General features: G+C 36.3%; 2 protein-coding genes across 3 annotated transcripts; one reads left to right on the top strand and one right to left on the bottom strand.

Moving 5' to 3' along the window:
* Positions 1–557: 557 nt before the first annotated feature.
* Positions 558–6555, bottom strand: LOC134679816 (uncharacterized protein C19orf47). The gene is made up of 6 exons (XM_063538718.1): positions 6420–6555; positions 6015–6186; positions 5236–5357; positions 4375–4465; positions 3849–3919; positions 558–3723 (listed from the first exon to the last, which is right to left on the bottom strand). The coding sequence occupies exons 1-6, from the start codon at positions 6445–6447 to the stop codon at positions 3149–3151; spliced, it is 1059 nt and encodes a 352-aa protein (XP_063394788.1). The 5' UTR covers positions 6448–6555; the 3' UTR covers positions 558–3148.
* Positions 6556–6925: 370 nt separating this feature from the next.
* On the top strand, positions 6926–13138 carry LOC134679798 (14 kDa phosphohistidine phosphatase-like). Of its 2 annotated transcripts, none has more exons than XM_063538686.1 (3): positions 6926–7064; positions 7188–7390; positions 12878–13138. In XM_063538686.1, the coding sequence occupies exons 1-3, from the start codon at positions 6986–6988 to the stop codon at positions 13070–13072; spliced, it is 477 nt and encodes a 158-aa protein (XP_063394756.1). In that variant the 5' UTR covers positions 6926–6985; the 3' UTR covers positions 13073–13138. The 2 variants fall into 2 exon arrangements, with proteins under 2 accessions (XP_063394756.1, XP_063394757.1); XM_063538687.1 differs by having other exon boundaries at positions 6947–7064; positions 7191–7390.
* The last annotated feature ends 41 nt before the right edge of the window (positions 13139–13179 follow it).

Here is a 13179-nt window from a genome sequence, read left to right as displayed (position 1 = left end):
TTATTGATCGTTATGTTGATGTTATATCAAATTTCATCTAATAAACATAATGAAAACAGTTATCTAAAAGCATATACCTATTCTCATAAAAGTTTTGTTTCAAAAATATATAAACGAGAAGTTTAATTACTTAGATTCAATTTAAATCATTTAACTCTTTATATGTGTATGTGCAGGACAAAAATCGTGGATTCAGACCTCGGTTGTGCCGTAAAGAGCAGAAAAAATCCTTTTCGAAAGAAATGCTCAAAGTTGACTAAAAATTCAGTCAAAAGCACGTGCGCTAAAGTATTGGCGCCGAGCACGCACACGTCACGCAGTGTGCCGTCTCTTATTATGATTAGTATATTACAACGGGCACGTGCACGTCCACGAATCCGGTGTGCAACGGCCTACTATCAGCTGGTATACATAATTTTGAGCTGCAGGAATTTCAGCATTCTGTCAACTAAGTATTTCAATTTCACATTCCCGCTGCGGAGAGTTTGCCAGAAGGGATTAGGCGTGCGTGAAGTTGTTCAAAGGATTAATTCTACGGTTTGGGATAAAACAAAATATAACATTGTGTTAATTTATTGAGAATCAAACTATGTATTTACAAAATACAAAATGTCCTTTCAGTAAACCTTACATTTAACCTCCTATGTCAAACATTATAGTAGCTGTACATTTCCAATTTAGTACTTACTAATGTAAAATTGTAATAAACGGCAGCCGATAGCTGGTTACGAACTTGTACAATAAAATTGTAGAAGTCGATATTTACAACTTTCCTAACAAATACGGGTAATAGGTATTTGGTAACTTGTTTGACTCAATGTTCCACTTTCGCATAATTCTGCATTTTTTTAAATAATCTAACAAAGTCTGTAAGGGTTTTTATTTTGACTAACATAATATCAGACGTTTAAAACAATAATCTGTGTTTAATTTGTATTGAAACTTCCATAATTTTACCTACTCGAGTCCGAAAACGGATTCAACACCTAAAAATTTCACGACACGACACTTCTGATTCTTCTGATGTGCTGATGGTTTTTATTTTTACATTTGTTATAAAGAAAAACTAACCTAGACAAAGCAGTTCTAACCCTGAGAAATTAACTGAAATGTTAAGGGTACATTATTATTATTACCCACAATAATTATCAAACAACTATAGCAAAAATATAAAACTAAATAGAACTTTAATTCATACCTCGTTTTAAGGAAACTATTTACAGATATGTGGATTATGCACATAAAGCATAAGGACCCTTCTCCGATGGAAATCCACATATAAACATGGTTTACAAATTTACATCGCAATCCAACGCAGCAAGTTTGATGGGCACCTTTGCGTCGGGGGCAGCCCGGGACGGGATTTAGTAGGTAGTTATTTCTGACATATTTAGTTTGTATCTATATTTAAGTTTACAAATTAAAAGCAATACTTATACATAAAACAAATATCTCCTCTTTATCGGTAGCAATAAAACTAAAACATTTTTCTCTGGAATACCTGATTCAATGAAGTAATAAATATGTACATTTACGACATTTTATAAGGAGATTCAAATTGTACATGTATGTAATAGTGTCCCATTTAGGGTTGCCAGATGGTCGGGATTAGGCGGGATTCTCCCGATTTTTAGCATGTGTTCCCGATTCCCGACAAAGTGTAAACTGTCCCGAAAAACAGCTTCACGTTATAAAACAACAATTTCAAGTTCCGAACTGTCGTCGAGCGAGCGAGCTGACGAGTGCCAATAATGTAAAATATCGTTGTTTTTAATACAATTACTTTAATTAGCGATGTGACGAGTCCACTTTTTTTCGATTCGAATCATTCGAATCGATTTGGCCACTGATCCGAGTTGAAATTCGAACTGACTCGACTCGACGGTTTGCGTGGTTCGCGACAAGGTCACGGGCCGCGGAGCCGCAAACGAGTCAAGCGGCATTTGTTGTAAACAGAACCTTCAGGACACCGAATTAAGGTTTATTTTTCAATGGCCATACTACCAGTGAACTCGACTCGGGATGGCGAATCAAGCGGCAGTTGTTGTAAAAAGAACCTTCGGGGTATCGAATTAAGGTTTATTTTTGAATGGCCTTAGCGTAGCGTTGACTCGGCTCGGAGAGTTGGTGAATTGGCGATTCATTCGCCGAGTCAGCGGATCGGATACCAAGTTACCAGTCAGTTTAGTGGCCGAGTTGATTCGGATTGCCAATAGTCTTGATTCGAATCAACTCATCTGTAGGTTGATTCGGATTATTCGAATCAGATAACTCGACTCGCCCATCGCTAACTTTAATTTGAATGTATTTTTTTCCCGACTTAAGTCCCAAAATCCCGAAAAATTGATATTGTTTCCCGATAATAGCGCCTTGCGATCTGGCAACCCTAGTCCCATTAGATAAAAAAAAAACTTAGCAGAAAATTCTTTGAAAATTGTGGAAATTAAAATTCAAAGATTTGATATGATAGTCAATAGAAATTAAAACTTAAACTATAATACCCTAAATTATAAAAAAAAATACACAAATGCAAAACATAAATTAACTTATTTTATCACAAAGACTAGCTAGGAAATTTGTCCTAGAAATTATATTTATACGTAAATTACGTAGCTTACGTAAATTTTCACAAAACAAAATATCTAGACGGTACAATTTCAACGTCTAATCTGACCAGTTTAAAATTGCAATTAGTTTTCGTACCTATTAAACTCGTAAACTGAAAATTAAAGGTTACAAATTGGTCACCTTGAGTATGATGAAGAAGATATGTGCCATTCTCAATCAGAAGGGTACTTATTATCGATTGTCTACAAGGCTCTTTCCATATGGCTTCAATTTGAAATCAACCTTATTGACAACCGGCAATGGGGTATCTTTTGATTCAAAACGTCACATATCATCACAAACATATAAACTGAGATTAAACAATATCAAAGGAGCACTTTTTTTGATAGAAATATCATACTTTAAAACTTGTAGTATGTGCCACATTCACGTAAATCAGAATAGATGAAAATCTTACACTGCAAGTTTTCATCCCTATAAAATTGACAGTGCCGCAACCGCGATGTCTCTCTACAAACCAAACTTCACTTCAATCAAATAACTCTTAGCACCAAGTTCCATGAATACCACACTATTACTATTACACACCAAGCCTCTTAAACACATTCTTAGTTATCATTATATTATTATTCTTGACTGGTGCTGGGCTGGCAACATTCTTCGCACCCAAGCGAGCCTTGACACTAGAATTGTCAACTGCGGGCATTGATAACCGCCTCTCCGGCTTGTTGAAAACCGTCTGCTTCGGCTGAGTTTTCTGCACAAGTCTGGCTTGTACACTCTTTACCGCTTCTATTTCTTTATATTCCACATGATTTGAGAACTTTACTGATTTAGATTTCGGCACGGCTAGTTTTTCTTTGACACTGATTGGTTGCTCATCAGCTCTCATCGTGCAAGCAATTCTCCGAACGCTGTTCTTAGTGGTAGTGATAGTTACAGTTTTCGCAGCGGGTGGGCTTTTCAGTATACCCTCATATTTGAGAGCATCTTTTTGTACAGGCATGATTGGTTGGGAGTCATCTTTGGAACCGAGGCGGGCGAAGATAGGTTTGACATCTTTAGCGGCTACAGCGGTAGGTTTGACGAGTGTGGGTCTCGCCCCGGCTCCGTCGCTCTGTCCAAGTCTTGCAAACACCGTTTTCGTTTGTGTAACTAAAAAATAATTGAAACAATTGAAGGTCAATATTTTACAGTGAGGAAATCAATTTGACAAGCATGGTGCGGTTTAGTTCCGGTTTAACAAGATGATGAAGCATTGATGTTTTGAAATTAATTACCTTCTTTGGCGGCGGGTTGCGGTGATCCGAATCTGATGAGACGAGATTTCTTTACGTCTACTGTCTCTATGCTGAAATTAACAACAAGAAACATATTAATAATAATAGGCCTTTAACATCTATGTCAGATGTTTTAAACAGCATCCCGGTTACAACACTTGCATTCATGGCTGTAAAGCCCTATGCGAGAGAACTTAATAACTTAACATTTTTAACCCCAACACTAAAAAACTATAGCTATAACATCTGCCTACCCGTTTTTGATAGTCAACGGGGGAATTTATTTTTATGCACAAATGAAAAGCGTCCAAATGTACCACTCGTGAACCGCTACTAGGAAATGCACGCTAGCAGTAAACAATGCCTTCGCAATGGGCCAGGTCTGGTTACACAACATAGTCTAAAATGTAGTTAGCGAGATATCGAAACTCTACCACAAATTGATGGCAAGTACCGAGCGAGCGGCGATTCACCTAGGCGCAACTATATGTGACTTTATTAACAGTGAGGGTACTCAGATACTCACCCTTCGTCGCTCTTGCGCTTCTTCTGGTGCGTGGGCGAGACGGCCGCCTCCCGGGTGTTGCGCGTGTAGTGCTCCAATATGCGGCTCGCGGCTAAGGCACAAATTACTCCACTCAAGTTTCTTACAACTTTGTCAAGCATAAACTGATTTAAACTTTCATAGTTTTGAGATTTATTCACTAAAATAGGACTTGCATACACACTTACATTTATTTAATTCTCCATGTGTTAAACGTGAAACCTTTTTTGTCCAGAATACAGGATTAAAATAGAAGACACAGGAGTGTACCTTAGTTACATTATTAAACAATTTTTAACCCAATAAGCTTATAGTTTTTATTTAACGAATTTAAAAAAGTCTTAAGAATTTAATTTTGCTTTGAAATAAAGGACACATTCACTGTCTTGGGCGAGACTTGGACTCGCGACTCCAAGACTTGCCCATTGACTTCAAATTATTCAACCACATTACACCACATTGGTTTTTCATAAACATAATGCAATATGCATGTTAGAATTTTTTTAATGCTAAAGATTTAAGAACTTGTATTTGAGATTTTGTTTGAACCTTTTAACCCTTAATGCCCACTGCCCACCATTCATGCCTGCAGTTCAAAGAAAAGTTAATACTCTTGGTGCCAGGCATCCTGTTTCCAGTACAAAATGTACACACATTCAGTTTCTTGCCAGTGAATGTGTTAACTGAAATTAACTTTTCAAGAATACATAATTTCAAATAGAATATGTAAATAATCAAAAAACTCTGATTCATGTGGTAGCTTTAATTTTAGAGCTAACAGATTGATGTGTCCTACAAGAAGCAATTCCGATGTGTCTAAATGTAATTTAGTATTTAACTCACGGGAAGCAGGCTTGTTCTGTGTGATGGTGGCTCGACCAGTGATGGCAGCCACGGGGACCACATTGACAGTGCTGCCGAGCACCTTGTCACGCGCCAGGCTCTCATGCACTTGCTTTGCGTGCCTGTGAATGAGATTTGTTGTATAGAACAAGTTAATTAATTATTTGGCTATTTTAACACTTTAATTGCAGCAATTACATGGAAATCGGGCCATATTGGCTTGAACGAAAAGTCTAACTTTTATACCAGTCAGATCAGACCATCTGGCGCCAACTTATATTAAGGTATAAAACTATTCATATAATAAGTTCTTTTCTTGATTCTGTATTTAATTAATATGGTACATGAGATGTTACAGTATCATTATTGTAACATCTCATGTACCATATGTTCTTGTGAATAAATGACAATTCAATTCAATTCAATTTCTTCAATTGATATAAATCGCCAGGTGACAACCAAAGCTTCCTTAATAAGGTTGATTATTGTATTAATTTTTTTAGTAATTAGTGAGTCTTGCCTTCTTGTCACCTGACAAAATAATCAAACCATAGAAAACATCCATGAGAAGAGTCGTAGATCCCATACATTTCACGACTCTTCTCTTTCTGCACAGACTCTACTACTATACAATACAAAGCACATACATAGGCTACAGATAAAGCCAAATCTGTTATTGAACTCTAGTGCATGATAGATGCTACAACAATTTTAGTTGAATAAACAAATCTATTGTTGAATAATTCATCATAACAAGTTTTATTTTAAATTTCACTTACCGCAGTATAGCAATGACATCCCCCATCCTAGTAATGCCCATGTCCCTCAGATACTCCTTGTTGAGGTCCAGCAGCATGTCGTTCTGGATGCGGTTCTCCGCGAACGTCAGCGCGTACGACGCCGACACGTCCGACGGGATCCCGGCGGCCGTGAAGAAACTCACCCACATACCTAAATCACCGAATTCACTCATGAAAACACCACATGTAAAAACAAAGCTGTAATTTCAAAGTAGGATGGAGGTGATTGTAGTGTTTAATACGTAAAACCTGTAGTTAACTACTGTAAAACACCTGATTAAATAGCATAATGTAAATAAACTCAATGAGTAATATGATACGGCCTTGCAAGCTTTTTTTTGTAAGAACATTTACACATAAAATAGATGATAAATAAACACTTACCAGTAAGAGTGGAATCCATTTTATTCATGGTTAATGGAGTAGATATAAATTTTAACAACGATGACCCCAAGTTTTGCTAAAGATTTTTTTATACACTAGCATAATCACTACCAACCAGCTGCAGCCATTTTTATTTTTGACTTTTTGTTTTTTTATTCGGCAATCGCTAATAGCCCTAACTTAACAATACTATATAAAAAATGAAGTAATGTAAAAACGACTTAAGCACAATACAATAAGAGCCTGTTTATCTTGGCTAAATTTTGACACTATTAAGGGATAGTTATGTTCATTACTGACGTTACTGACCAAAAATTTAGTTTTTCCGTTACATGCAGAAAACATACAATCATTTTGGCAAAAATATTATAAAACAAAAAAAAACACTTGATCGATAAGCCTAAAATTATACATTTTTTATTAGAAATATAAAAAAATGTAACGCAGTTTGAATTTAGGCAAGTGGACAAGTAGTTAAGCTATTAAGTAAGGCATTTTATTAAATAACGTTTCATTCCATCAAAATGATTTATCTGTCAAAACAAGAAATCTTGTAGTTTTCACGAATGAAGATTCCTTCGAATTATTTAACAAAATTTAAGAATCCCTTTCTCCTTTCTAACCAAATCAAATTATTAATGTCTGGTAAGTCAACCAATATTTTCAGCAACCACTTTTGTCAGACTTATTCCTGGGAAGATATCATTTTTTTATCCTAACCTCTACCGACGTACTTCTTATTCTTACCGAACTGTACAATTACTTCAGCAGAGCCGAAACTACTAAGACCAGCCAGAAGAATGTCAACCGCATCGTTAGAAGCCGTACCAAAGGTGGACATAGATCCTTCTGGTGTATTTAAATACATTTTGGTCAAAGTGTATGATAAAGCAGAAAACAATCAAGAGCCTTCTATCACAATCGTAAGAGGCTACCAAAGGTGCAACTACCATTCGGATATCTATGACGAGGTAAATTAGAGTAATACCAGGCATCAACTAGACTTTGATCATCTAGAATTGATTGTAGGTTCCATACTTTCATGCACCACCTAGCTGACATATTAAGCTTCCTACCGTTATTTGAAGCCTATTTTATTATATTTGAGAGAGCAATCCTGTTGACAGATGACGTAGCGGTTCATTATTGGCTGACACCTATCGCCATTTTCCCCCACCAGTTTCGCCTTTCCAGTTTTTACCCCCACCAGGTGAGCTCGGCGCTAACGCGCGCCGTCTGCCTCATTGGCGTTCTGTTTGTCGGAGCGTACGGTTCACTACAAAAAATTCTTAGAAGTCCTGAGATTCTTAGAATTTTTTGTAGGTAGTAATGTATTTTTAACGGTGTTACCGTTCGACTGTAAAAAATTAAATTTTAAATATTTTGACGAACAGGTTCGTCACCTTGTTTAGAATAGCTGACACCTTGATCGATTCACATCGGCGCAGCATCGCAGTAAGTAAGCGACGAGCATTTATTTGATTTATTTACAGTGAATCGATTCGTCATAAGCACGGAACAACAGGTCATTGAGAAAGTATAAATTGGGAGTGGCAATGTATAGACCACAGTTTTTATTGTAGGCTAAAACTTTTTCTATTACAGAATAGGACTGCTAACTTCGCAGTTCGTAAAAAAGACGCATTCTATGACGTCGTATTTTATGCTAATTAAACAATGTTTTTGTATTAAGTAAGCTAATATAAGACCTGACATGTTCCGTGCATTTCCAGATTTTTTGGCACGGTGCTAATGTGATAAAAATTATTATCTTTTGCATTGAAATTGAAAATTTTGGAAAGGAGTGCCAACTTTGGAAGTTTAAATAAAAGGTGCGATATATTTAGTCCCTTGATTTTTATGGCCCAGCAAGAGGCTAAGACTTCTAGTCGTAAATAAGCGATATCGCTGCAATCGAATAAGTACATACCATATCTGGTATAGGCCGGGGCGCTATTAAACAGCAGCTCTTTGCTCTAGTGTCATGTTGGCTTCCCAATAAGGGTCCGATCCGCCTTGAGGTCGACGAAGCCCCGTTTTCGCGGGGCTACTATTTCTGCTCTAAGCGGTAAAAGGGAATTAACAAACCTACATCGAAAATAGGCTTTTCGATCTTTGGGTTTCTATTGTAGATGATTGTACTTAATAACAATTTACTCCATCTAGTTAAAGCAAGGGATTTTAAAGTGAAACTCTTGTATGTTATTACTGCATGTCTTTATTCAGCTTATGTGCTATTGTGAGTTTTGTTATTGAAATTAAATAGATTTAATTTTGCATATTCTGCACATAACTACATATAGGAGAGTCACTATTGATATTTTGCTATAACAATAATTCCTGTCAAAGAACGTACCTTAATCTGATTGTTAAGTTCAGCTGCCGGTACAAAGCACAAGAGTTCATTATTCTGCTGCGCAAGCAGTGTAGTTTACTGTTGCATCATACTAAATTATTATGTTATTCTATGATTTCCCGCCTGCGCAAGGCGTAGAAATTTTTATTTTATTTTTATTAATTTGTTTATGATACCTACACTGAGAATATCTGCCAAGGCCTATTATAGCTATTATACTGCTGCGCAAGCGAGTATTAGCGGAAAAAATTAATAAACATGCCGTTAAATGTGCTGCTAAGCGTATTAAATGCCTACATATAATACCAGCACTCAAAATTTCCCGCCTGCGCAAGGTGTGTGAATATTATTATTTGGCCAACTGAATACCCGTCCGTCGCCTGCGTAAGGCGTGTACGTTTCACTTTCCTGCTGTGCTAGCAGTAAGCCGATAAAACACTTGCCCCCTTAAGCGTTGAAAGAATGTACTATGCAAATGTACCTACATATCAATAGATACCCATTGGTTTGATGAAAAAATTATGCTATGAGACTGATATGGAATGTTATTTAAATGAAATCAGGGCTCTTAACGCTAAGCCCTTTCTCGCCTGCGCAAGGCGTGTGAAAATTATACAGTCTGGGAGAACAGCTAATACAAACAGATGGTAGTCAAACATATGCTCTTCTCAGCCAGACATATCATGTTAATATCTTAAAACTTTTCGCCTGCGCAAGGCGTGTGAATATTATCAGCTAGCCAACTGAATAGTAGTCGTCGCTTACGTAAAGCGTATGAAATTTATTATCCAACGACGCTAGTAAGTTTGGTATCGAATATAACTAACATGTCTCGAAATGCCAAGACTGTACCGCCTGTGCAAGGTGTGAGAAAATTATAGTTTTCTGGTAGAACAACTAACAGTCAGACAGAGTGTCTAAACTGTCTTTAAACTCTTGTTTGTTTTTATCTGCTTTAGTAGTCAGACTAACATAGTTTGCGCTAAGTATATTAAAATCATATAATATGCCTGCGCAGGGCATATAACATCTATTAGCTTGCTGTGTGCGCACGTATCAAGCAGTTCAATATTGATACTACAAAGCTTTGATAATGTAAGTATCTACTTCGCATATGGGTACTGACTGCCTGATATAAAAGCCATTTATTTTTATTAAATTTATTTGCCTTTGTCCAGCAGTGGACGTCTTTCAGCTGAGATGATGATAATGATGAAATTGGTTTAAAATGTAAATCCCCGCCTACGCAAGGCATATAAGAATGATTAATACATAACGTTGCCACTAAGCAAAACTTTCCCTGAAAAGAAAGACCCCTAAGTATATATAATTATCATGAGACGCGGTGAAGCCCGTCTCTTAACAAACCTAAATTTGGATTAGAGAGTGTCTATACGCGATCCATCCAATCAAGCAAATAATCATGGCATGATAATATAGAGTTCAGGATACTAATCATATAACTAGATTTATAAAAATTATTTTTGATTGCCTTAATCGACCGCAAATGTTGCGAGTCATTAAAAGGTAGAAATATATTTCCCTGGACTGGCTCAAGGGTTTTTGACCATGCATTCATCATTTGAACCCACGGGCCAAATACATTTTAGAAAAAGGACCCTTCTGTGGTCATAACAACAAAATGTTCGAAATTTACCCCGCCTGTAAGGGTGCAGCGTGAAAATTAGCCTTGGATACCTTAAGCTTTGTGTCTTCTACAGGATGGACGTGAACGAGTTAACCGTACCTACTTTAGAATGTGTATGGACTTTATTTGGTATAATCATACTTCAAGGCAACTAATCTACACTGTGTCAGTCCAAATGAAAGAAAGCCATCTTGGTTATCAATCCAGATGAATGACACTGGTGTTAAAGTCGTTAAAGATCTTGTTCTAGACTACCTGGATGAATTCAGGCTAACAACAGGGTTAGCATTTATGTAAGGAGGGGGACCAAAGTTCCTTTCAGGTAAACAGATACAAATCTGCTTTCAATCTTAAAATATGGCTAGGTTATGATTGTCAGTATCAAATACTAAAGATTACTCAGGAAGCATTAATCAGGCAACCTCGAAGGTTATTACTATACTAATGTTCGTAGATGGCCATTTCTGTGAGAGTCTTCCTACTTGTATATATATTGCCTGTTTTAGTAACAATAACCTAATAACACAACGAGTCTAGGAAGTAGATAACTACTTCATGAGAGCTATGCGCCTGTACCATAGCCGATGCAGCAGGTTGGATTGATGCTGAAATCTCGTTTTGGAGTGATTTATCTTTCATTTCTCTTCAAAAACATAGTAATATAATGACTAGAACTAAGGGCAAAGTTAAATTTATTTATGTGTGAAGCCCTTTAATACATCTAACATGATGGTATGAGACTTATTGTTACGTAAAAACCTCTATGAGGGAAAACCTTAGTATTATTCTTGCTGCTTAGTATTAGTCTACTACAGCCGTTGAATTTTCAAGTCTATGTGCTTTACCGTACGGCCCGTGGTACTTACACACTTAATAAAATAAAACCACTTTATAGGGTGGCATATTAAGTATGAGTTGATACATAATAAGACCGTTATACTTGAATCTATGAAACGTTCTAGACTACAAGGTCATTTACTTTTGGAATAGCTGCGCATTGTGTGCCTACAAATGCAGTTCAAAATTTGCTTAACTAATTGAACTTGTTGAGAGAGGTAACAGAAAGTTGTTATAGCACAACCGAAAACGGTTTTAAATATATCATTCAATGGTCATTTCTGTTCAGTATGTACAGATTAGGCACTGTTGGTACACAACATGCTAAACAGCAGGGAATCATGATAGCTAATCTATTATTTACTGCCCAGGAGCCGTAATAGCAATTATTCTAAAAACTTAATAGAAATCACTGAAGTTGTGTAGAATATTGTGATGAGTGCACTTTATATTTGGATTACTTTCATTAAAAAGACTATAAGAATTTGAAGAAGAACAAGTTAAGCTCTGAAGAAATATTGAATTTGAAAAAGAACAAGTGAAGCTCTAAAGAAATATTGTTTAGACTAGTTTTTGTGTGCCTGCTAATTAAATCGTATTCTGCTTTAGCAAACTTATATCTGAGAATATTCCTTGGATGAATAACACATAAGTTTACTTTCCTTTTGCAAGGTAAATAGTTGGATTGCGCTGATTGTCGATCCTAAAATAAATGTAAACACAAATGATATTTGATAACCTAACCTAAGGATATTTGGTTTAATGGGTGAAATAAAATAAAACTATGTTGATATTTTCATAAATAACTTTTAATAAACATATTGATCTTTATATACATTGTTTTTGTTCATAATAAAGGTCCTTACCTAAGAATGTTGTAGAACATGTCACCTCACATTTTATTTCGTGTAAATAAACTATTCACCCGGGTACCCGGATTGTAAAGTGCACTTATAAGTACTGGATGTTTCCACCAGTTTCACGAATCATGATGAGTTAATCACATTGGCGTTTTCTGACCACCAGGCGATCACAGACACGTCTCAAATATAATAAAATAGGCTTCAAATAACGGTAGGAAGCTTAATAGCAGCGTTTTACCTTACAATAAAACGCATATTAAGCGAAATACCTTATTTGAAGCCTATAATTTTTAAATCGCCTGTGGCTATAACACTCAGTTGCAATAAACCACATCACTTTTATTTTGCTCTTTGAGGGTACTTTTGAATCACTGCTTTTCCTCCTACCATGTAGATTCTAAAAAGCAACATCTGTATAGTTCAAGAAACGGGTAGGTCTTTTTTATTTCATATTGGAATAATAAATACTACCCCTTGGTAAGTGGTATACTAATTGCAACTTCGTTTTTGTTTATATTTTGAGAACCAATGAGGCAGACGGCGCGCGTTAGCGCCGAGCTCACCTGGTGGGGGTAAAAACTGGAAAGGCGAAACTGGTGGGGGAAAATGGCGATAGGTGTCAGCCAATAATGAACCGCTACGTCATCTGTCAACAGGATTGCTCTCTCAAATATAATAAAATAGGCTTCAAATAAGGTATTTCGCTTAATATGCGTTTTATTGTAAGGTAAAACGCTGCTAATATTTGCTTCAGGTCCAAGAAAAGCTTCAACCGCTAGATTGTGAACCTTTGGGAGGAGGCAGGATATCTCATGAGCCTGATAATAAGAAGATTCATATTTATGGCTACTCTCAAGGCTATGGCAAAGCAGACCATGAAGAAACTGCAAAACTGATCAAGAATGCTTACCCTTCATACACCATTACAATTAGTGATGAAGGGTACTAGGGCATGAACTCTGTTAATTGTATTGTTTTGTTTGTTACATTTATTTAATAAATATCTCTGAAATCTCACTCTTTTTACTTGTTTTTTTATTTTTATTATACATTTAC

The sequence above is a fragment of the Cydia fagiglandana genome, chromosome 3 (assembly GCF_963556715.1).
Source record: "Cydia fagiglandana chromosome 3, ilCydFagi1.1, whole genome shotgun sequence".
NCBI lineage: Eukaryota > Metazoa > Arthropoda > Insecta > Lepidoptera > Tortricidae > Cydia > Cydia fagiglandana.
The sequence above is the reverse complement of the archived record's forward strand: the minus strand, read 5'-3'. Positions and strand labels throughout refer to the sequence as shown.

Excerpts from the sequence above, each read along its gene's own strand:
- LOC134679816 (XM_063538718.1), bottom strand. The coding sequence starts at position 6,447 with ATGAATAAAATGGATTCCACTCTTACTG. Across the intron at positions 5,358-6,014 it reads GATGTCATTGCTATACTGCG|GCACGCAAAGCAAGTGCATG; the intron begins GTAAGTGAAATT and ends TCTCATTCACAG. Across the intron at positions 3,724-3,848 it reads GCAACCCGCCGCCAAAGAAG|TTACACAAACGAAAACGGTG; the intron begins GTAATTAATTTC and ends ATTATTTTTTAG.
- LOC134679798 (XM_063538686.1), top strand. The coding sequence starts at position 6,986 with ATGAAGATTCCTTCGAATTATTTAACAAAATTTAAGAATCCCTTTCTC. Across the intron at positions 7,065-7,187 it reads AATCAAATTATTAATGTCTG|CAGAGCCGAAACTACTAAGA; the intron begins GTAAGTCAACCA and ends CAATTACTTCAG. Across the intron at positions 7,391-12,877 it reads ATTCGGATATCTATGACGAG|GTCCAAGAAAAGCTTCAACC; the intron begins GTAAATTAGAGT and ends TATTTGCTTCAG.